General features: G+C 48.4%; 10 protein-coding genes across 10 annotated transcripts; 6 read left to right on the forward strand and 4 right to left on the reverse strand.

The window, feature by feature from the left end:
• Window positions 1–938: 938 nt before the first annotated feature.
• On the forward strand, window positions 939–2,445 carry COCCADRAFT_85619 (uncharacterized protein; the record flags this gene model as incomplete). Its single annotated transcript, XM_007710125.1, has 2 exons — window positions 939–1,608; window positions 1,676–2,445. The coding sequence occupies 2 exons, from the start codon at window positions 939–941 to the stop codon at window positions 2,443–2,445; spliced, it is 1,440 nt and encodes a 479-aa protein (XP_007708315.1).
• A 2,197-nt stretch (window positions 2,446–4,642) lies between these two features.
• COCCADRAFT_85460 (uncharacterized protein) lies at window positions 4,643–6,733 on the forward strand (the record flags this gene model as incomplete). The annotated part of the gene is made up of 1 exon (XM_007710126.1): window positions 4,643–6,733. One exon carries the CDS (start codon window positions 4,643–4,645, stop codon window positions 6,731–6,733), a length of 2,091 nt encoding a protein of 696 aa, XP_007708316.1.
• A 157-nt stretch (window positions 6,734–6,890) lies between these two features.
• On the reverse strand, window positions 6,891–9,851 carry COCCADRAFT_23007 (uncharacterized protein; the record flags this gene model as incomplete). The annotated part of the gene is made up of 2 exons (XM_007710062.1): window positions 6,891–9,278; window positions 9,330–9,851. The coding sequence occupies 2 exons, from the start codon at window positions 9,849–9,851 to the stop codon at window positions 6,891–6,893; spliced, it is 2,910 nt and encodes a 969-aa protein (XP_007708252.1).
• A 136-nt stretch (window positions 9,852–9,987) lies between these two features.
• COCCADRAFT_1707 (uncharacterized protein) lies at window positions 9,988–10,269 on the reverse strand (the record flags this gene model as incomplete). Its single annotated transcript, XM_007710048.1, has 3 exons — window positions 9,988–10,020; window positions 10,076–10,123; window positions 10,174–10,269. The coding sequence occupies 3 exons, from the start codon at window positions 10,267–10,269 to the stop codon at window positions 9,988–9,990; spliced, it is 177 nt and encodes a 58-aa protein (XP_007708238.1).
• Window positions 10,270–10,730: 461 nt separating this feature from the next.
• On the forward strand, window positions 10,731–12,484 carry COCCADRAFT_85618 (uncharacterized protein; the record flags this gene model as incomplete). Its single annotated transcript, XM_007710127.1, has 8 exons — window positions 10,731–10,863; window positions 10,914–10,987; window positions 11,032–11,063; window positions 11,116–11,324; window positions 11,371–11,675; window positions 11,720–12,010; window positions 12,066–12,260; window positions 12,314–12,484. 8 exons carry the CDS (start codon window positions 10,731–10,733, stop codon window positions 12,482–12,484), a joined length of 1,410 nt encoding a protein of 469 aa, XP_007708317.1.
• A 1,355-nt stretch (window positions 12,485–13,839) lies between these two features.
• On the forward strand, window positions 13,840–15,246 carry COCCADRAFT_1709 (uncharacterized protein; the record flags this gene model as incomplete). Its single annotated transcript, XM_007710049.1, has 3 exons — window positions 13,840–13,903; window positions 13,961–14,425; window positions 14,477–15,246. 3 exons carry the CDS (start codon window positions 13,840–13,842, stop codon window positions 15,244–15,246), a joined length of 1,299 nt encoding a protein of 432 aa, XP_007708239.1.
• Window positions 15,247–15,896: 650 nt separating this feature from the next.
• Window positions 15,897–16,642, forward strand: COCCADRAFT_33381 (uncharacterized protein; the record flags this gene model as incomplete). Its single annotated transcript, XM_007710082.1, has 3 exons — window positions 15,897–15,923; window positions 16,157–16,309; window positions 16,376–16,642. 3 exons carry the CDS (start codon window positions 15,897–15,899, stop codon window positions 16,640–16,642), a joined length of 447 nt encoding a protein of 148 aa, XP_007708272.1.
• Window positions 16,643–17,177: 535 nt separating this feature from the next.
• COCCADRAFT_85581 (uncharacterized protein) lies at window positions 17,178–17,369 on the reverse strand (the record flags this gene model as incomplete). Its single annotated transcript, XM_007710128.1, has 1 exon — window positions 17,178–17,369. The coding sequence occupies one exon, from the start codon at window positions 17,367–17,369 to the stop codon at window positions 17,178–17,180; it is 192 nt and encodes a 63-aa protein (XP_007708318.1).
• A 443-nt stretch (window positions 17,370–17,812) lies between these two features.
• Window positions 17,813–20,195, forward strand: COCCADRAFT_1711 (uncharacterized protein; the record flags this gene model as incomplete). The annotated part of the gene is made up of 9 exons (XM_007710050.1): window positions 17,813–17,855; window positions 17,912–17,962; window positions 18,022–18,148; window positions 18,209–18,374; window positions 18,457–18,755; window positions 18,812–18,891; window positions 19,018–19,529; window positions 19,580–19,613; window positions 19,663–20,195. 9 exons carry the CDS (start codon window positions 17,813–17,815, stop codon window positions 20,193–20,195), a joined length of 1,845 nt encoding a protein of 614 aa, XP_007708240.1.
• An 851-nt stretch (window positions 20,196–21,046) lies between these two features.
• On the reverse strand, window positions 21,047–22,243 carry COCCADRAFT_85729 (uncharacterized protein; the record flags this gene model as incomplete). The annotated part of the gene is made up of 1 exon (XM_007710129.1): window positions 21,047–22,243. One exon carries the CDS (start codon window positions 22,241–22,243, stop codon window positions 21,047–21,049), a length of 1,197 nt encoding a protein of 398 aa, XP_007708319.1.
• Between the last annotated feature and the right edge of the window lie 211 nt (window positions 22,244–22,454).

Below are 22,454 nucleotides of genomic sequence, written 5' to 3' on the forward strand. Positions count from 1 at the left end.
TGTGCCGAAAACCGTGGACTTGAGGGGCGAGGCGGCCATCGTATTCTGTGCTCGCGTTGCCGCAGTCTTCTCTGTCTAGGAATACTACATCAAATTATGCATTGAAAGAAAAGACTTTACTTGACAAATGTCATCTGTAGATCTCACACAGTATCATCTTCGCATTTGTTCATCGTAGCAGTACGTGCTAAGATCTAGAGGAGAGACTTGAAAGGAGGACGGTTTACGTACTACCTTAGCGGTGCGTACATGGTCTAACCACCCACCTGTACCAATCACCCACCCGCCTACGTCCATGTTTTCACAGCCGCCTCAACGGCTTCAGCCGGAAGAGCAAAATTGAGTTGGGCGGCCTATACGAATTAGTACTTGGGCTTTTACGTGTCATAATAGACTATTCTGTCGTGTGCCGCGCAAACACCGTGCCCTCTGCATGCAATTTGTGCTGATGCGTGCACATGCAGACATTCCCATGTACAGCATATTGTTGGGGCTGTGTGATGTTCTATAACCATCCAATGGAAGGACTGTGGCGAATAGGGCGTACGACCAATAAGTTGCTATTGAATATTCAGTAGGCAAGACTGTGCAGACTATGTTAGAGAAGAGCGACTTAATCACCGCTTTTATGGCTAAGACCAGCGTTTCTAACAATGCCAAAATCCACATTTTGGAGTACCATTAGCTAAATAAGACTCCCATAGCGAGTACGACGTGACCATGATCCCACCCGAGGCTGACCACCAAACGCCCGAATGAGCCTCGACCTGCATACCATTCCAGATGTAGTAACACAACGCCAATTTCCGCCCCCTCCGCTGCGCCAAGCTTCCTTCACTACTTGAGTGCCTGGACAACTGCCGTGCTTCCATTTCAGCATCGTTTATATATGCCATCCCCAAAAGTTTCAACGATACCATGCGTCACTTTCTGCAACAATGTCTAAACCAATGAGCATCCTGTCTTTTCTTCTCTTCAGTATCCCTACCGGTTTAGCAATAAATGAGAAATCAAGACCAATTGAAATAACCAAAGATGTTGTCATCATTGGAGGAGGTGCATCAGGCACCTACGCCGCAGTCCGTCTCCGCGAAGACCTCGGGAAAAGCGTCATCGTCATTGAGCCCAGACCTAATCTAGGCGGCCATACAAGTACATATCTCATCCCAGAAACAAACACCACTGTCGATTACGGCGTGCAGTCGTATCTTCCCTATGGTCCTGCATCTTCGTTCTTCGCCCGCTTCAACATTACGACCGAAGTCTTTTCTCCAGAGCGACTGAATTCACTGAACGTCGACGTCGAAACAGGAAAAACGCTCCTGGATTACCGTGCGCCAAGTTTGAATGCTACAAATGAAGCATTAAGCCGCTGGCTCACCATTACCCAGAAATACCAACAGTACCTGGAGCCAGGATATTGGAGTTTCCCACGCCCAGGCGATATCCCCGATGATTTCCTAATCCCCTTTGAGCAGTTTGCAAAGAGGGAGGGAATTGAAGCGGCAGTGCCGCGCATAACTGCGATTTCAGGTGTGGGTTACGGGGGTGTGAGGGATCTCTTAACATTGACTGTGTTCCAAGCATTCGGGGCATCACTTACACAAGGTAAGTCAAGACAACTACTGTCACCAGACATTCAAGAACTCGCACTAACTCTGGAACTCATGATTAGATTTCCTGCAATCCAAGCTCTTCCGCCCAACAAACAGCAACAACGCCCTCCTCTACACCCGCGCCCTCTCCCTCCTAAAGTCCGACATCCTCCTCTCCAGCACCGTACAATCCACCAAACGCACAAAAAACAGTATCCAGCTCACCGTCACCCACGCAAACGGTACTTCCTACCTGATAACTACCAAGAAGATCCTCTTTACCGCACCCCCAACCCTCACCAACTTACTCCCCTTCAACCCCGACAAGCGCCAAAAAACCCTCTTCACCCCCTGGACCCCCAGCGCAGAATTCGTAGCTATAATCCACGCACCCTGCCTCCCTGCCAAAACCTCGATCTCCTTCCTGCCCCACGCCGTAGTACCAACCAGCTACCTGTCACTAAAAGACTACCCTTACACTCTCCGCCTCGACGCTACTGGCCCTGTGGGTACAAATCTCTTCCGCGTCGTCTTCGGCGCAAACTACACGCTTTCTACGCCTGAATTCCAGCAGCTCGTGCGGGACCGCGTGCAGGACGTCATCCGCGCTGGCTCGGTAAACACCACAGCAACCGCGAACTGTGAAATAACGTTCCGAGCGAGTTCAGATCACTCGCGCCCGTGGTGGCCGCAGGATGCAGCCAAGATACAAAGTGGATTTGTGAGCAAAGTGAATAGCTTGCAGGGGTATAAGGGAATGTGGTTTGCGGGGTATGCGTGGGGAGCGCCGTATAGCTCGACTGTTTGGGCGGTTGTTGATACGGTTTTGGAGAGGATGGTTGGGGTGTAAGCGGGGGAGGGAGGGAAGAAGAAAGAAAGGAAGGAGTAGATATGTAATCGAAATGTAAATATTGGTATTTGAAGATGAATCACATGAGCTTCGCGCATTGCGTTGACGTGCCATTACTTTGGGAATTGTCGTTTGAAAGGTGGCTCACTCATATTGTGTAGTAGACAAATCAAGAACGAAGGGCATGTTAGTAATGGACGTGCAAGAGAAAAGCCTCAGTAGCGCCTCAGAAGTCTTTCTTGCGCCGCTACTGAGTTCGTCATTATCTTCTCAATGTATGAAATGTAGTTGTGGCGGTGGCTATGTTTAGCGATGCCAGTAAGCATGTCTGTGCCAAGCGTCTTCGACTGTCAGGTGGGTTTGGCCTCTTCAGCCTTCTGCGCATATCATCAACATTTTCCGTCTATTGTATTAGAAGATAAACTCTCCATTCAATCGACCTTTGAAAGCCACGCAGTAAGATGTTAACCCAGTCGACTTTGCTCAACCATAGATTCTTATCAGAGAGTGCCCTGACCTCCGCCGAATCACAGCCTGATGACTTGGACATGATAAGATTTCTGGCAGTTGTGGAAGCACTCAACATCGAAATACTGCCCATCACATGGCAAGCTGCACGACAACCGATTGGTTGGGGCGCAACAAGCCAGGTCACTGAGGCTCAGGCTACTGTCCAAACTAGCTTTGCGTTCAAACGTGCCTCTGAGAAGCAGAAAGAGTTCGGTTTGCCGAAAGTTCTGAAAGCAATGTTAAACGAAATTGTCGTTCTGTCACATCCCTCTGTTCGGATGCACCCGGGTGTTGTTGAACTTCAAGGCATATGCTGGGATGTCCAATCTGTACATGATGTTTGGCCGGTCATAGTGTTTCAAAAGTCGCATTTTGGCAATCTCTATGATTTCGCCGCTATGCCAGCCGGGAGAGCGCTCTCGATAGCTCAGCGCCTGAATCTTTGTATTGATATAGGCTCTGCCGTTATCAGTATGCATGCGAACAGTAAGTGACGAAAGCAACATTCCTCCATTTAACTTACTGAGATCTTGATATATATTGTACACGGAGATTTGAAACCTGAAAATGTTCTTATATTTCAAGACGAGAAAGATGGTTACTGTGCAAAGGTCTCAGATTTCGGTTATTCCACCAGGTTTTTGAACCCCGATGATGTCTGCTCAATGCCCAGATCACAGCCCTGGGACGCACCTGAACATCACTTCAACATGTTCACTATTACAAATGCGCGAAAGATGGACATATTCTCGCTTGGTCTGCTTTGCTGCTGGATCCTTTTCGAAAAGTATCTTGCTCGGGTGGCCCCACTACCAGCAAGCCTAGAATGGGCCGAAGATGTGCTTGCTTCAAAAGAAAGCTTAGATTGCAGCAAGGAGTCCATAAGCGAGTTGAAACGACTCAAAATGATCCTAAATTTCGCTGAACAGCTCTTGGCTACAGATGATGATCTGGAGGCTGAACCTAAGGAAGCAATGCTGAGATTTCTCCGGGCAGGTCTAATATATGAGAAAGATTTGCGGAGCCACAACCTTCATGCATCTTTTCACTATTTTGTCCCTAGGTAAGATACCCCACAAAATAATTGGGTCACTATGCTGAGAAAGATACAGTGAGCTTTCCTCCCCCGCTAAGATAAACGACCCTACCTCATTCATCTCTTCCGCAAGCCTTGACGTAAGCCCTGTTATTACCACATCACTTCCAGCACTAATCGATAGTACAGATAACGCAAATCCTAGGAACCCTGTATGCTTCTGATTATCGTGTGCGAAAGTATCTCCGACGTACTTTGGAGGACCTGATCAATGATCGGACTCGTGACGAGATGGATTCAGAGCAGCAAAACCTCGCCTTCCAGCTTGCCATTTGCACCAAGATTGGATTTGGGGCTCCCAAAAATGACGCTGAGGCACTTCGGCTTCTTTCTCAGTGTCAAAAAACGTCAGAAGACCTTGAAAGAGCTCTGAAGAAACTCAATGTCGTAGACGGTCCTCGAACAGCCGACAACCTGACAACGTGGCATATACTACGCAATGCCTATCATGTCAAGCTCATCAATCTAGCTGAACAATACACACAAGTGAATGAGATTCGTGTGGCAGTGGAGGAGTTCAGCAAAGAACTATCTGATATTGAAAACACTTTAGGGAGAAACAATGGTTTGTGGGCTTTCCACGCGCACACGATGGCTTTGTTTCACGATAAGCTAGGCCATTGGAATAGCAAGAGACAGATCTTGCAACAGATACTCGAGATCGATGAGACCGATGAGATGGATGTTCCTCTTATCATAAACCTTGCGCAAACGTATAGGCAGCTAGGTCGTTATGCTGTAGCAGAAACCCTGCAAGATGAGGCAATAGCGGAACTGTTAGAGCAAGAGAAGGAAGACGGCTTGGATCTGTACGACTGCATGGCTGACTTGGCGATGACTTACAAGGAACAAGGACGATTCGAAGAGGCCGTGGACTTACTGTCTAGAGCCATACCTGGATTTAAGAGGCTACTGGGGTCAGAAAACCCGAGTACTCTGTCGAAAGTGTCCAACCTGGGAACCATTTATCAAGCCCAATACCGGTGGGAAGAAGCAGCCGCTCTTTTCATCGAAGTCAAAGATACCTGCCACTCTATCCTCGGAGAACGCCATCCTTTTTCGCTCACGAGTACTAATAACCTCGCCAATGTATACAGTGCGCAGGGCCGTTGGGAGGAAGCTGAGATTATGCTTGACAAAACCCTCAGCATCGCAGCAGACGCTCTGGGACCACAAAATCCCATCACAATCAGAACTCAACGTGCCCTCGCCAATTTGTATTCAAAGAAGGGTCAGTTTACACGTGCTGCAAAGGCGTTCGAAAACACGCTAAGCGGTTCAGAAGAGGAGTTTGGTGATGATTACCCAGAGACCATTGAGGCTCGCAAATATCTAGGAGATATGTATCACCAATTGGGCTTATACGAAAAGGCAGAGACACTACATTCCAATGCCTTGAAAACGCTTGAGTTAGTAAGAGGGATAGATCATCCCTCTACGATAAGTGCAGCCAACTCTCTGGCTTTGACCTATAAAGAACAAGGTAGATTGAGAGATGCCGAGCAGATTCAGCAAAAGACCATTCAACGGTGCGATAGTACTTTTGGCCCTCTGCACTACATGACTCTACATGTCCAGCTCGACCTCGCAGCGATTTTCATGGACCAGGAACGTTTCGAAGAGGCCGAAAAATTGATTGAACGTATCGTACTGCACGAAGCGCAACTGCACGACCGAGATCAAAGTCTTCGAGTAGATGCACTCGCTAAACTTGTTACTATTTATCGATGCCAACATAAATTTGAAGAAGCTGAAAAGCTGGGAATTGAGGTCATCAAAACCAGAGCGGCTTTCCAAGGTGACGAGCATCCGTTGGTCCTTGAAAGTAAGAACAACCTTGGCAGCGTCCTTATGGAGATGGGAAAGTTGAGCAATGCCACCAACCTCTTCACTAATGTGATAAATGCAAAGGAAGCGCAAGGTATCCGAGATCCAGTATATTTGACGAGCAAATATTGTCTCGTCGCCACATATGCAGCAGCAGAAAAGTGGGTTGATGCTGTGGAATTAGGAATTGAGGTTCTCGAAATGGCAGAAAGAGCATTAGGAACAGGCCATCCGGCATGGATCAGAGCCGCAGACCATGTCCTCTTTGCGTATGGTAATCTGAAAGACGTATCAGGCTTTGAAAAACTTAAAGGACAAGTTGTCGAAGCAAAGAAGGCAACATGGAAGGAGATCAGCCTTGACCAGATTCATGTGTTCGACACCATCTCATCGGTCCTAGCTGAGCAAGAGAGATGGTCAGATGCGCAAGAGATTGAAGAGCAAAAACTGGACATGTTGCGCGAGTTGCAAGGCGAAGACCACTCCAATACCATAGCATGCATTACTCTGCTGGCATGGATCTGCGAAGAGAATGGCCAATGGACGAAGGCGGAAAAACTCAAGCTTGAAGTCATCGACAAGAACAGATCTATACTAGGACCTGATCATGAAGACACTGTGCAATATATGGAAGATACAGTAACTTTCTATACGAGACTTGGAGACCTCGAGAAGGCTGAAAAACTTACTCTTGAAGTCATGGAGATCCGACAGCGAGCTTTGGGAAATATTCATCCTGAAACTATACGCACAATGGATTTTCTAGCAAATGTTATGACCGCCCGTGGCAAGCATACCGAGGCACAGGGTATGAAAGAGGCGTGTCACTTGTTGAAACTAGAAAGTCCCTCATAGAATATATGTTTCTTCTTTTGTTCACCGTCTCAGTCTGAAATTTGATGAAATCACTCATTGGCTATAACATCCACTGCGAGACTGGGCAATATTGAAGGAATCAGGGAGTACTTTCATCTATCCGATGGAGTAAATGAGGTTAACGTACTTCAAGAAATTAAATCTCATATTCGGACAACCTCTCCAACGGCTTGACGACCTTGTCGAGAAACAAGCCAAAGATGCCATTGTCGGCCTCCCTCCCGCTTCCCGTCTGCCCTCTACAGCCCAGAGATCCATCAAGGCAAGCACGAACACAATCCCGATAGACCCCACCAACGGTTGTACTCAATCTAGGCACATATTTCTCGAGTAACGCTTGCCGGAACCCTTCGGGGCTCAGCGTTCGATACTCCCTTCGCTGCGCCAATTTCTGAAGTGGGATCCAGCAACCAACTTCCAGCAGCACTAGACCTAGACTGTAAATGTCATATTCTAGCGAAAACCTGCCTTCTTCCCGATAATCAGGGTGTTCATACTGACGGTAGCTTGACTCGTCCGCCGGCCCATCGGTCGCCCAGTTCGAGCCATCCGGCCGGCTCTTCTGAAAGCCGACTATGTATGGCTGCCGCCAGACACTACTATCGCGAAACATCTTTCTCGACTTACAGGCAAATACAACGTTTTTCGAATTGAATGTTTCATGCAAGCATCCAACTGTGTACAGCTCTTCAAAGAACGCCGCAAGCGAATGGGCGAGCAGGTATCTGCCTTGCAGCGGGGCCTGACATTCCGCTCCTCCATCGCGGTCCGAGCCTAACAGCAGCAGTTGCTGTAAAGTAACGGGAGGCTCGAATGCGTTTTCGGAGGTTGTTACAGGAAGTTGATAAAGAAATCCATATCCTGGCCGCCGTCCCATTTCTCCGATTTCTTCTACGAAACCAAGACATTTGAGTACCCGCAATTTGGCGGGTTTAGACAAGTTGAAACTCTCGGCTCGGAGCTCCATGATCAGAAGCCGCTGGTGCTCCGGTATGGTGTCTGACCTATTTGTATAATACATCCACTCGATGAGTACTGGTTGGTCCCCACGGAATCTGCCATACGTATGGCCATTCAATAACTCAACATGGTGCAGATCTTCTCGCTTTAGTAAGAGGTTTGCAGTGCCAGAATCTGGAGTTTTGAGCAGTTGCAATCGGGTTGCACGGATCCCGGCCATTAGACCGACATCAGTAAAGTCCTCGCGTCGATGTTCACGCATCAACATGTCGATATCATTCAACCGTCCAATGTCATCCTCTTGCATAGAAGAGAGCCAAAGCTCTTGTATCCTTTTAGTTTCCCTCTTTGGAAGAAACGTCCAAAGTTTCTGGACTATTTGTTGGACCCTTTCTGGTACAGATCCACCCAGGTCGACTCGTGTTTCACTTGCATTAACTTGCTGACCAATGTCCTTTTGATGGCCCAGCTCATTGTGAATCGTCTCAAACAGAGCTCTTAGTTCATCGCGAAAGGAACGGTAAGTTTCCTCTTGAGAGAAAATCGATGAGTTCGCATCTTTTTCGGAGGATAAGAACCGAGCAATCACATGCAACCTTTCCTTTTCAAATCGCATCGCCATATGGAGCCCCGCTTGATCCAGGTCGTGCTCTGCAGCGGTCAAGTATGCCTCCATCTCTGAACAGAGTGCGGAAGCAAGCGCTTGGAGGCTGATGATATCGAATTCGCTGCGGACGTCTTTGATGGAACATCTAGGTCCTGCCACTGGCTGTAGAGCTCGGAATGCAACTTGTAACATCTTCTTGGTTATCATGGACGAAGTAGCCCCCATCTCCTCGAGCCATCGTTGGACAGATTCTTTCAACCCGCCATCCGACGTAAAGAAATACGTGGTTGTATATCGCGGGCGGAACTCGCTTTCCCGTAAAGTACGAAAATGCCGTACTCCTTGATGACCCCGTTCCATGTAGCTAACCACTTCTGCAATGAGACAGCCGAATGCCCAGACATCGATAGAGCGGCCTACAGATTGATGGGCAAAGGTTGAAGCATCCATGGTCTCGGGGGCGAGGTAATCTCCAGTCCCCATCTTCCAGGGCGTCTGAGAGTTTTCAAGTTCTGGTTTGATTTCCCCAAGGCCAAAGTCAGCGAGAATGAAGGAGTCGTTGGTGATTAGGATATTCGAAGGCCGGAAGTCATGGTGGTACCCTAGACCGGTGAAATGTACCCCGTTACGAGCGACATCTAGACTTATATTGTGAAGTTGCTCCAGGGCTGAGGCAAGACCCCGAAGCGCGATCGGGAACATGAAGTCCCATTGGAAGTCCTTGAACCGGGACTCTAGATCTAGGAACTTGGCCAGGTCCATCGCGAAAGGCGGAAACAGAAAGTTGTGCTCTTGATTGTGCGTGTAGGAGCCTAACAAAGGAATGATGTTGGGATGTTTCAATTGATGGAGTAATCGAAGGGATCTCATCTCTTTCTGGAAACTCTGATCGTACTGTTCCTGTGTTTGTTTCCTTCGATGCATAATTCGTTTTCTAATCACGGATACAGTATCTCCCTATACTTCATTCTCAGTGCATGTGACATTACAGCAAAAATACGCACTCACCTTGCTGTGGAGTAACTCTTGGAGGTTTGTTGGAATTTGTACCCTCGTAACTTCTCCGAATCCACCCTGTGCAATTTTCTCTGCTTCATCAACGAATGGAAAGATGACATTGGCTTCATGGATGTAGCGATGATAATCGCACATATCCTTTTTGAAAACATATGGAAGAAACTGCCATTGGACCTCGCGAGCAAAAGAAAGCCCAAATCCAGGCACGATCTGCTGGGCTCTAGTCTCGGATATAGGAAGCTGTGTGTCTAGGCAATCGTGCTCGCGAAACTTGACAATACTATCCGGTCGTCTCATCCAAACAAGAATAGCAAAGACGACGATGCCTTCTTGGTGAACTTTGTTTGCAAGACCAATTCGTTCGTGGGGATCACAATCAATTTCTTGGATCGCGAGTTCAACCCTTTCGAGATTAAAGATGCTTCGTATCTTCTCTGCGCAGATAAAGTAGGTCCCAGAAAGTGATCTGGACCGGTTCCTTTCAATCTCCTGATACAATGTCTCAAGATACATCTTAAAAAGTGAGATTATATCTCCAAAAGTGGATACTAGCTGAGTTTCTCAATTTAGAGGACGGCGTCATCATATGCGACGCGATAGGAGTACAATAAGTGGCCTAGGATTGCGTTTGCAGACGATTTTCAATGCTTTATTCTCTGTCCTGAACAGAATCTTTCTCGTCCTGGCGATTTGAAGATCAGAAGAGCGCTAAGAGAAAGTGAGAACGTTCTACTGACCTCGTATAGCGCTCGTGGGGCCGTTATCTCGACGTAACCACCGGAAATCTTACTTGGTCAGCCATGCGATGTTGACATGGTGATATGGAGAGGATTACCTTGACCGAATACCGACCTGGAAACAGTCTTTGAAGCAGAAGGTCGAGTTTGTCCAACAAGACATACGTCTCTTCTAGTGTAGTGGTGACTGCCATTATGTTACGATACGCGTCCAAAGCGCCAAAGATAAAAGAAATAGTGGGTGCGAGACAAAAGACGCACTAAATGAAGAGGCTTTCTCACCGGAAATCCCAAGTAAATGCGACATTGCTCAAGCGAGTTGCGTGTCGGTCAGCCATTGGACAGCCGAACTGGTCGGGCGTCCTCTTCATGTGTCCTGCAACAGCCTCTTTTATGGTGGGCTGTGAGCCAATTGTTTTCAATGCAAGTCTGCCTTGCTTAACCCACCTTGCCACAGGCCCCGCGCTCTTAAGGTTCCTCAAGAAAAGGCAACGAAAATATGCTAGATAGAACGAGTAGAGCGTTTTCAGTCTACACAGCCTCCTATAGGGACTTGTACATATAAAATCATGCTCTCAGATCATCTCTATGACCAGTGTGTAACCTCAACTTCCGTGTTGTCAGACATCAAGGCGACATAACTTCCAGCCTAACTATGGGGTGCGACGTTGATTATCAGATCTGTAGTCGAGATATACAGAGGCACTTGTCAAGTTTATTCGTTGATAAAGAAGCTGACTGTACAGCTGAGGTATGGAACCTTGGTTTCAGCTCGCTGGAATCACGGCGTACGTTACATTGGCATTACTATGGGCACTCGGCACTCACGCATGACAAGGCAACAGCCAAGGCACAACAAAGCCAATTATCTCCCTCGTTCGTAACCTGCAGGATTTGGAAAACCAATGGAAAGTAAGTAGCTATGAATTGTAACGAAACTAAATTAATGTTGATAGTGCTTGGATGACTCTTCTACCATTACTATGATGTAAGAATAGCAATGCCTTGCCCTATAATGGATAGGACTGATTACCATGAAGAGTTATTCGTCGGAAGAATTCTTGGAGTAGAATGAAGATACTCCCTGAAATGTTCAACTATATCATTGCCTCGGTTGGCACGCCACCACAGTTCCTGAAAATTGTACTAGGCCTTGGTCAACGGACATCGTCCGGGTATGAATCCTTCACGACGTTTTATCGAAGCTTCATGACACCAGCGGGTCCTGAACCAAACGTGGTAGCAAATGGTATTGCCCCATCAAACACGCTCTAGGTAATGCGCTAATGTACAAGAAGGGTTTGACATTTCTTACAATATCCGGTATTTTGAGCCACATGGGCGGCAACTTAAGGACCCTTATTCATGCCGCCAGTCTGGAATCCATCACAAGTTTTATTTTCAAGGCGGTCGCTCCACCTGGATCATTATACAGCCTCCTCAACTGTTCAATGAAGACCTCCAGCAAACAGATTCCCAGGACAAGTCTCATCCCTTAGCCCTTCACGTTCGGCTGATCAAATCGGCGACGTATTACTTCAAGGAGTATCTCAGCTTTAAAGCTTCTCAACTTGGTTCAATGGCAAGTTTGAAGACCTTTGTACCGCAACCGCTTACCTGAATCTGACCAAAAATACTGTGTAGGACGCTAAACTCAGCATTTCCAAACCTTATGCTGAATTCGACACAGATTTTTCCACGAGCCAAGCTCTGCACCAGTTGAAGAAACAACTTCTTCTAGCTCTTGAAGTAGTAGATGGCGTCTCTCGCATTACTCAGAAGCTTTTGATTCACCTGTCCGACCCGAGGACATTTTCGAATGTCCTTAGTCAGATCAACATGAAGCATGACCTTGGCCAGATCAGCAGTGACATGGAGGGTCATAAAGCTACGATACGACACTTGCTGCAAGTAGTAGAAAGCATCGGAGCCTTGGTAAGGAATTCCGGCCACTCGATTCAAAGACCGGCTGTACTAACGCTACTATCAGAATCGCGACATTCTAGCTCTTAGAAATCAAGAGCTTCTAGTAAAAAACAGCCATGTTCTTTCGCAGCTTGCACAGACTAGTGCTAGTGAAAGCAAAACTATAACAGATATGACGAATAGGACTCAGCAGGATTCGCGAGTCATGCGGATTGCAACTGTGATAGCGATGGTGTATCTGCCCGCGAACCTCGTCCTAGTATGTAATCCTTTGAGATTTTCTATATTTTACTAATCACATGGTTCCGACAGTCTTTTTTCAGTACCTCTTTGGTCGAGCTTCGCACGACAACTCAAGCAGAGAGCACCAGTGCGAGGATTATGGTCTTTGACCAGGTATGGGTGGCAGTTGTCAGTAGCTTTCTACTCGTCATTTTCAATATTGCTGCACTTGTAGTATGGAACCGACTAGGTCCAAGGTAGATTGTCTAATGTATGTGACATATACGTAACCCGCTTGGTCATGTGTAAATTCCTAAGGTTAATCAACAGAAGAAGTTAAGGGGCAGTCTTGGTAAGAAATGATTACTATCTTTAGACATGGTCATAGGTTGGTGTTTAGTTGTGTGCGAAATGGTTGTCAAAAGGACTATAAGGACGAGGTACTATGTAGGTAGCTGACGCTAGCACCTGATTCGCGGAACCGGGTTCCCGTTTCTGGAAATAGGAAACATTTCAGCGTAATAAGAGATAGCAGAGCGTGCAAGAGAACTAATCCTTAATGTCCAATGGCCGTATGTAGTAGAACACGGTTTTGAAATTTAGTATATTGGCAGCCAAAAAGTGGATGTAGATATGAGTTCGATATCCAGGGTTCACGTGATACTATCGATATCACGTGCGTCACAGTTAGCTCCTAACTTTCGTAGTTGGTACTTAGGTGTATTGCTACTCTAACCATTTTGCTGCCGACGTTTTATATATATAACGAGACCTTGCTACAGTGATAATATTTCATACTAAGCATAGGTTTTTTTGGCGATTTTTGCTTGCTTAACCTCTATTTCCGGTTGTAGCAGTTGACCAGGGGTTCGGTGTTTTTTAACTCGCTATCGCTATCTTCTCGGAATAAGGTTTTCTGTTGGATGCACCCGCATATTGACTGGATGCAGCCAGTCCTTGTATATGCTCCAGTCCGATGTGAATGCTATACACTGGCGAAGAACAAGTACATCGGGAAGCATGCACGGCAGCGATGCAGACACGGTAGATATGTTATCTGTGGTAATGTGCAGGGCCCAGAAGGAATTTTCATACGTTGATTACTGAAGAGGGAAACGCACGACAGATGACATATGTGTGCTGCTGTGGGATTGGTGATTACTATGGTAGGGAGTGGCAAAGCGGGTAGGGTTTTCGGCTTGTGATTGCTCGCTGACGGTTGGGCTTGCCTAAGCGGGCACAAGAAACCGAGGTCTGTCACGATTCAGGCTCTCAAAGACCAACCGTATCCCGGCCGACGGCAATGCGCCCTCAGCGTTCCCATCGCCCCCGTTCCATCACCGTCATCCAACCCACTCGCGCTCTTGTTCGTCTATCCACGGGACTGCAAACGAGCGCGTGCAGTGACCGTCGACGCGGATCCGCTATTTGCGATTACACTAGGTGTACAGGCCCCGGCCCTCGGCAGGTTCCCCGCAAGAAGTCGCTCCAGCTTCCGTTGAATCGCCGCTACTCACCAGCCTCTCAACCGTCGCACGACCTCGCCATCTCGCTGTAATCCATTCTCATCTGCGCGTAAAGGGAGAAGACAGGGCACGTACGACACACAGGACACAATGTCTTCACCATCGCCGCCAAAGCCATGGGAGACGAGCGCCGGCGCGACAAGTGCCTCGGTTGGTCAGTTTCGCCAGTCGATCGGAGTAATAGGGACAACAGTGACTAACGATCGCACAGGTCTCACGGGATCAAACACCAGCACAGCATCCACAACCGCCACATCCCCGACTTCTTCAACCGCTCCCCCACTACCGTCGGTACCCGACTCCCTTAGCACCGTCGCGAACCGCAACGCGACCGCGTATTCCGGCATGAACAACCGATATACCTCACCTTACGGCACAGGCTACGGAGGCATGAGCAGCTACAACTCACCATACTCCACCATGGGCGGCGCGTACGGCTCCATGTACGGCGGCATGGGCGGTATGGGAGGCATGTACGGCGGCATGGGAGGAATGTATGGCGGCATGTATGGAGGCATGGGCGGCATGCCTGGTGACCCAAACAGCAGCCTCACACAGTCCTTCAGCCAGAGCACAGCAGCGACATTCCAACTCATCGAAAACATTGTCGGCGCCTTTGGTGGCTTCGCGCAAATGCTCCAAAGCACATACATGGCGACTCACTCGTCATTCTTTGGTATGTCCCTGACTTGGTCACGCTCGTCTGCCAGTTTCTAACATGTAACAGCCATGGTATCCGTTGCCGAGCAGTTCGGAAACCTGCGACAAACACTCGGTTCGGTTTTGGGCATATACACCGTCATGCGGTGGATAAGAACCGCCATCGCAAAACTTACCGGACGACCCTTGCCAGCCGACGCAACCGCCTTGACTCCCGCGAGCTTCGCAGCCTTCAACGGCCGCATGCCAGACGGCTCACCAGCACCCGCAAAGCCATCAAAGAAGCCTTTCATCGTGTTCATGCTCGCCGTATTCGGTCTCCCATACCTAATGGGCAAGCTCATCAAGGCCCTCGCCCGATCACAAGAAGCTGAGGAGCAACGAAAGATGCTGGAGAACCCGCACTCAGCACAACCGCTCGATCCCAACAAGCTCGAATTCTGCCGTGCACTGTACGACTTCACTCCCAATGCCAACATGCAGGGTATGGATCTTTCAGTTAAGAAGGGCGATATGGTTGCCGTTCTCAGCAAGAGTGACCCCATGGGCAACGCATCAGAGTGGTGGAAATGCCGGTCAAGAGACGGTCGCGTGGGCTATCTTCCCGGCATCTACCTAGAGACTATTCAGCGGAAGACACCCGCTCAGATCACCAGTGGAAGCCAAGTCGGAAGCCCCGCTGGAAGCAGGACCCAGACAATGACCAGCAGCAGTGCTACAAGTGGAACTGCTACCATGACCGAGTCAAGCATGGGAAACAAGGCTGGACCAAAGATTGACAGCAAGGCAGGAGATATGGGTGTTGAGAGTTTCCAGAAGGGCGCATTCTACTCGTAGGCCTAAATGGCTTGTTCTTGAGCAATCTGCTCGTTTCATTGCATATGGCGTTTTTCATATCATCACTTTCTGGCCTGCAGGCCTGTTGTACAAAGCTTGTTCGGGAAAAGGCTGCTGTTAAGGCGTATGGCGCTCAAAGATATCACGGACGGAATCAATGACAAATTTAATGTTCAGCAATTCTAGTATTGATAATAGCACAATATGACTATCACGTGAAGATGCAGCTGGTTCCATGATCTAAGGCTGCATCTAACATGGGTGTGCGGATAGGCAGATCCGCGCTCACGTCACTCGCACATTGAACCTCCAAGCTCCAAAGCAAACAGCGCAAACTCCCGCCCTTCCCTTTTCCTGTAGAGCTGCCTTTACCTGCCGATAATTCCGTCGCCCTTTTTTCGACTTCAACATTCCAGACTCCCTTCTACTGCGAGTTCTACGATACTAGGCTGCCACGTACAAAGGTCCACCGCTCTGCCCCTCCCCCACCGACCGTCCTTTGTTGCGCCCGCGTAGACCGACAGCACCACAACACCATACCTGAAGCTTCAGCAAAGGAAGCGTATTCTTTCGAACGATTCTGGGAGTATTCGACTTGAGTTACACGTGGCAATCCATCTGAGGAAGGAGAAGGCGCAACTCGGTTCAACATGTTCGCATCCAAACGGCTAGGCAAGGTACGTGTATACAACAAGATGTAGATATGAAATTACGCGCAGTAACAATTGTGTAAATAAAAAAAAGCTAACCAACCTTCCAGGAGCTATCTAAGGTACCGTAATCCTCCTGTCCCTTGCGTATTGCACAGACTCGCATCCCCTCGGTCAAGTCGACGCGCCCAACGCACGATACACAAAAACATAGTAGTTTCATGCATATATATGGAATGGTCGCTAAATCAGAGGGACAGATGCATGAGAAGCTTCCGCCAGGCATAACACTTGTTCAAGCTGACGACTTCCAAACCTGGCTCATGGACATCAAAGTCATGGACTCGAATCCCATCTACGAAGGCGAAACATACCGCTTGAAGTTCAGTTTTAGCCCGCAGTATCCTATCGAGGTATTTGATTCCTGCTTCGAGCTAGTCGAATTCGCCTAGCTAGTTGCTAAACTCCCCACTTCATAGGCCCCCGAAGTCGTATTCGTCCGCGATGAAACTCATCCGATACCCTGGCACCCGCATATCTACTCCAACGGCATCATCTGCCTCGACCTGCTAGACCGCTCTGGCTGGTCTCCCGTACACAACGTGGAGAGCGTATGTGTGAGCTTGCAGAGCATGCTCACGAGTAACACGAAGAAGGAAAGACCTCAGGGAGACGATAACTTCGTAAGGTACAACACCCAGAGGCCAAGGGACATCAGCTTTGTGTTCCACGACGAGAAAGTTTGAGACTGTGGCAATTCTGGTTTACATGGCGGGTTTTTTGAGAACAAGGGGCATTGGTGTATTATAGAGTTGGTGTATGGCGTTATTTTTTTTGCAGGATATGGAGGCCAGGAAGGGAAAGGACTGGGCGTTACATGATGACGGTTCCGAACATGGAAGCAAAGAAAGCTTATCATTTGATCAAACCTTCGATGAGGACATAGAAAATCGGTATGCTGAAAACTTTCCATCACAGTAAGAGTTTGATTACACACTATTCCTTGCTGGTATTATAGCTACCAGAATGAAATCAAAAATTTGATGGATCCGAAGCAATTTAGTCGACTAGTCATGTGTAAGGTTGTTAGCGGTATGTGTATGATTCTCAGTCCGCCTATCTGCTTGAGAACTTGGACATGATTTCTAGACCCAATACCAGAGTGCAACCATAGAGACAAAACGTGGTTTGTGGACACGATGTATCGCAATGTCTGGCCACACTTTTATATCCGTCTATATGCTACCAATGGCTCAGCTTTGGTGTGATTTTTCTGTTTCGTTAGGACGAAGGCCTCTGGGTCGAGGTTCGTGTCTTTCCCAAGTATCTTGAACAAAGAAACGCGATCCAGGCTGCCATTCTGCAACTGTCTCCTGAAGCAGAGTTGGTATTGGAGTCAGCGTTTCCCGCAGAAACAAAAGAAATATGCTCGCTTTGAGAATGGACGGATACCTGGGTCCACCAGCAGAACATGAGTGTCAGCTGCACAGCCTATGTTGTTACCTTCTACAAAGGTACTCGCGCTCTAGGATGTCGAATTTCTCTGCCCGCGAAGGGTACCGTTGTTCTTGGACACTCGGAATGATCATTCTGCAAAGTCTCGCTCAACTCTTAGCATCTGAGGAAAAAATAAAATAACTCTCTCCGAGACCAACCGAGGTTTGCCTCAAGGTTTTGTTGCCTCCAATTATTTTATTTTCCAAGGTATCGATAAGCGCCGGCGAACAAGTTAACCGAGTGCGCCTAGCGCCGCCCGCCGACACTACGAACGATCCCTGCGAGGCCAATTTTTCTCCGTTCGCTCGCCTTTAAGCAAGCGCAAAAAAGATTCCCAGCACTTTTTTCCCACCTTCTCTCCAACATCTTCCTGCTCTTCAATTTTACTTCAGGTTGTTCCTTCCACACACACCGCAATCATGAGCGAAGAAGTCTACGAGGGTGCCATCGGCATCGATCTTGGTGCGCAACACTCGCAATATTACCCCACAGTGGCATGTGCTAACCGATATCCCTAGGCACTACCTACTCTTGCGTTGCCAACTACGAGGGCACCAATGTCGAGATCAGTATGCGCCCGCTCAATTCATCCTCATCAAAGCAATCGTCTAACCATGCTTTCCCACAGTTGCCAACGAGCAGGGTAGCTTCACCACTCCCTCGTTCGTGTCCTTCACCTCAGAGGAGCGTCTTATCGGTGAGGCGGCCAAGAACCAGGCTGCTATGAACCCCGAGAACACTGTCTTCGATGTCAAGTGAGTTTTGTCTTTTTCGCAGACATGTTGCACATGCGACCAGTAGACTGACTTTGCCAGGCGTCTCATTGGTCGCCGATTCGAGGACGAGACCGTCACAAAGGACATCAAGTCATGGCCATTCAAGGTCATTGACCAGAACGGCAGCCCTATGGTCGAGGTCGAGTACCTCGGTGAGAAGAAGCAGTTCTCTCCTCAGGAGATCTCTGCCATGGTTCTCGTCAAGGTACGATCTGCGCCCACATACCCTGTTCAGCGGGGCAAATACATACTTTTGTGTGGCGAGGCGGAACTAACATACCCCACAGATGAAGGAGGTCGCTGAGACCAAGCTCGGAAAGAAGGTTGAGAAGGCCGTCATCACTGTGCCTGCTTACTTCAACGACAACCAGCGTCAGGCCACCAAGGATGCTGGTGCCATTGCTGGCCTCAACGTTCTCCGTATCATCAACGAGCCCACCGCCGCTGCTATCGCTTACGGTCTTGGTGCCGGTAAATCCGACAAGGAGAGGAACGTCCTCATCTACGATCTTGGTGGTGGTACTTTCGATGTGTCTCTTCTGCACATTCAGGGTGGTGTCTTCACTGTCAAGGCTACTGCCGGAGAGTAAGTCCTCTTTTTTGCTCCACTATACCAACACTTTAGCTAATTAAACACTACAGCACACATTTGGGTGGTCAAGACTTCGATACCAACCTCCTTGATCACTTCAAGAAGGAGTTCACCAAGAAGACCAAGAAGGGTACGTGGAGTGATGAAAAATTTCCTTTCCCCTCAGAAGTCGACTGTGGCAACCACGGTGGCAACGACACCATTTCGAATGGCTCTAAGCCTGCTGTACTTCGATACTCCTACTGACATTCTGTAGACATCAGCGGCGATGCCCGTGCTCTCCGTCGTCTCCGAACTGCTTGCGAGCGTGCCAAGCGTACTCTCTCCAACGCCACCCAGACCACCGTTGAGATCGATTCTCTTTTCGATGGCGAGGACTTCAACGCGAACATCACCCGTGCTCGTTTTGAGGACCTGAACCAGAAGGCCTTCGCTGGCACTCTGGACCCCGTTGCCCAGGTTCTCAAGGACGCCAACATCGGCAAGGACAAGGTCGACGAGATCGTCCTCGTTGGTGGTTCTACCCGTATCCCTAAGATTCAGAAGCTCCTCAGCGACTTCTTCAACGGCAAGAAGCTTGAGAAGAGCATCAACCCCGATGAGGCCGTTGCCTACGGTGCCGCCGTCCAGGCCGGTATCCTTTCTGGAAAGGCTACCTCCGCCGACACCGCTGATCTCCTCCTTCTCGATGTTGTTCCCCTCTCCCTTGGTGTCGCCATGGAGGGTAACATTTTCGCTCCCGTCGTCCCCCGTGGCCAGACTGTTCCTGTGAGTATTTATTCATTCCTGCTTAGAACATGACCTGACCTTTTTTTCAGACTATCAAGAAGAGGACTTTCACCACTGTTGCCGGTAAGATAATCCTCGCTGCCTGTTTCTGACCATGTACTGACTTTTTTAGACAACCAGCAGACCGTCCAGTTCCCTGTCTTCCAGGGTGAGCGTGTCAACTGCGAGGACAACACCTCGCTAGGCGAGTTTACCTTGGCACCAATTCCACCTATGCGGGCCGGAGAAGCGGTTCTTGAGGTTGTTTTCGAGGTTGATGTCAACGGTATCCTGAAGGTCACTGCCACCGAGAAGACCTCCGGCCGCAGCGCCAACATCACCATCTCCAACGCCGTTGGCAAGCTCTCGTCAACTGACATCGAGAACATGATCAACGACGCCCAGAAGTTCAAGTCCAGCGACGAGGCTTTCAGCAAGAAGTTCGAGTCCAGACAACAACTCGAGTCCTACATTTCCCGTGTCGAGGAGATGGTCTCTGACCCCACCACTTCCATCCGCCTCAAGCGTGGCCAGAAGGAGAAGATTGAGTCTGCTCTCTCTGATGCCATGGCTCAGCTCGAAGTTGAGGATGCCTCCGCTGAGGACCTGAAGAAGAAGGAGCTCGCGCTCAAGCGCACTGTCACCAAGGCTTTCTCTACCCGATAAGCGCATCATGTACGAGAGGCGCCACATGGGTTGGCGGGTAGGAAGTAAGGGCGCAGGTGCAGGATACCCAGACTGCAAGCTGTGAACGGAGTTTCATCTATTGCGGCTTTTAACGATAGACTTGGTGTGTTTGGTTCCTTCTTCTTTCATGGGTTCCCGTTTCCGGCATTCATGGAACGTGAAAAAAAGTCTTCTTTATGCTTTCACGACGATGCCTGACGAAACGATCGTAACGGATGTTCTGCAAAAGTATGCCTGGCGGTCAACGTCTCTTATGTAGTTCACGAGGTAGATGCACGGAGAGAGAGGAAAGGAAATTGAAATGAATTTATTAAATTTAACCTATGTCCCATCCTTAATTCTTGCTTTTTCATTGTTAAGATATTTATAAGTCTAAAGTCCGTCCTTATATCTAAAGATAATCCCTAAAATAAACATCAGTGAATGGCTTAGTTGCGAATAGGCTTGGTTATATATTGTACATCTAAGGATTGAGATGTCCAAGGTAGTGCCAGCATACAAGGCGGACTCTGACCAGTATACAATGGTAAAAGAAAGACAAAATCTCAAGGAATCTTCTTCAGCATTTCATTCGCCGCCACTCCTAGCTGCAGTATTAAAAAAATGAAAACGAAGTTCTTTCCTTGGCGGAACGAGTAAGAACTCTTAGCAGAGATTTTATCTTTGTTTGGTGGAGAGAGAGAGATGCATATGGCATTGAAGTTTCTTACAATAATGTCACATCTACTATAGTAACAATTGAAACTAACAAAAAAGAGGCATTTAGATTGAATCGATCAACCTACTATACGAAACGAGACATGAATTTCTTTCGGCCAACGCTGCATGTTCTACTGCCATGCATAGTGCTCATTGTTCACCCACAATGGTAGCTCTTTGCTAATTCCACCTTGCTCGTCATACCACAGCAAACTGGCAATGTGATCCTCCTCCCGCTCTTTGATAGCGTATTCCAATCCACTGTCCTTCAGCATACCTAATACCAGTGGCGTTGGGTCCCACAGCTTCACTACGTCGAGCTTCCATTCAGTAGCCTCAGCCTGTGCAGCTTGTAATACGGCCTTCAAAAGCTCAATCTGCGTCTCGTAGACATCCTTTTCTGGTCTCTTGGCAGCGTCCTTGGGAAGTCTTGTTGCAGTTTCATCACCCTCTACGACTAGTCGCTGTATGTACAAAACGTTGCTTGACTTCTCGGCACCGAGGGGACCATAATATCGGTGCAACCATGTCGCCCATACTTGCTTGCTTGGAGATCCTACTATGACTCCCTTTGCAGGTGGAGTTTTCCCGAAGAGATAGTCGGTCGCAAATTGTTCTTTTGCGATGTGCCAACCCATGTGATCTACATCCGGTACGATTGTGAAACGTGTTTTTTTGATCTCATCTGCAGGTACTGACATGTGAGAGCGTACTAGAACTTCATCTCTCTTGCAGATATCGTCAAGATCGTTCTCCATGATCGCCTTGGCCAGGGTTGGCCATGCAATGGGCTTCGGTGGTAGTTCGACTTGTGAGTTCGTGATGTTCGGAGTCCATCCCAGCTTCGCGTAGTATTCTTTCCCAATATCGGAGTAAAGTGTGGTTCCAATGCATGGAAACTTATCGGTTTGCCATCTATACAGTTCCTTAATCAACTCTTGCATCATGCGACCGGCGTAACCACGGCGGCGGTACGGTGGTGCGCAGAAGACGCTAGCGATTCCATGTACGATATTATCGCTGACTTCTCCTTGTGTGTTACTGGCCAAAGAGTGTTTCCTGAAAGTTTCGCACGAACACAAGATATGTCGTTTGTTTGGGACCGAATCTTTGTGGACGAGAACCCAAGTAGTCATACCTCCATCTCTAGCTAAAGGGACCGTTGTGAGAAAACGAGACTCCTTCAAGTAGAGGGGAGGGGTAAGGGAATCGGCCCATTCAGTGGAAGTGCTGTTCCAGATTGTGGCACATTCATCCTCAGTCGGATGTCGTAGGATGAGATCAGGACTTTTTGAATCGGGCAAATCCTCCTTTGGTAAGACATCCATGGCTATAGAAGTTAAGAAATCTCGTCAGGTGTCTGACTACGGAGCCGATAAACCGTAGGATTATCTCTCTTACCGAAGTCATCGGACGATGTTGCAGTTGCAACTGTACACGTGGGGGACAGGGCTTTATGTATGGATGGAACTTTATTTGCGCACCAATCTGCGGCTGGTTAAGTATAGACGAACTTGCATGGTTAGCATTAGCCCGAGG

The sequence above is a fragment of the Bipolaris zeicola genome (assembly GCF_000523435.1).
Source record: "Bipolaris zeicola 26-R-13 unplaced genomic scaffold scaffold_14, whole genome shotgun sequence".
Lineage (NCBI taxonomy): Eukaryota > Fungi > Ascomycota > Dothideomycetes > Pleosporales > Pleosporaceae > Bipolaris > Bipolaris zeicola.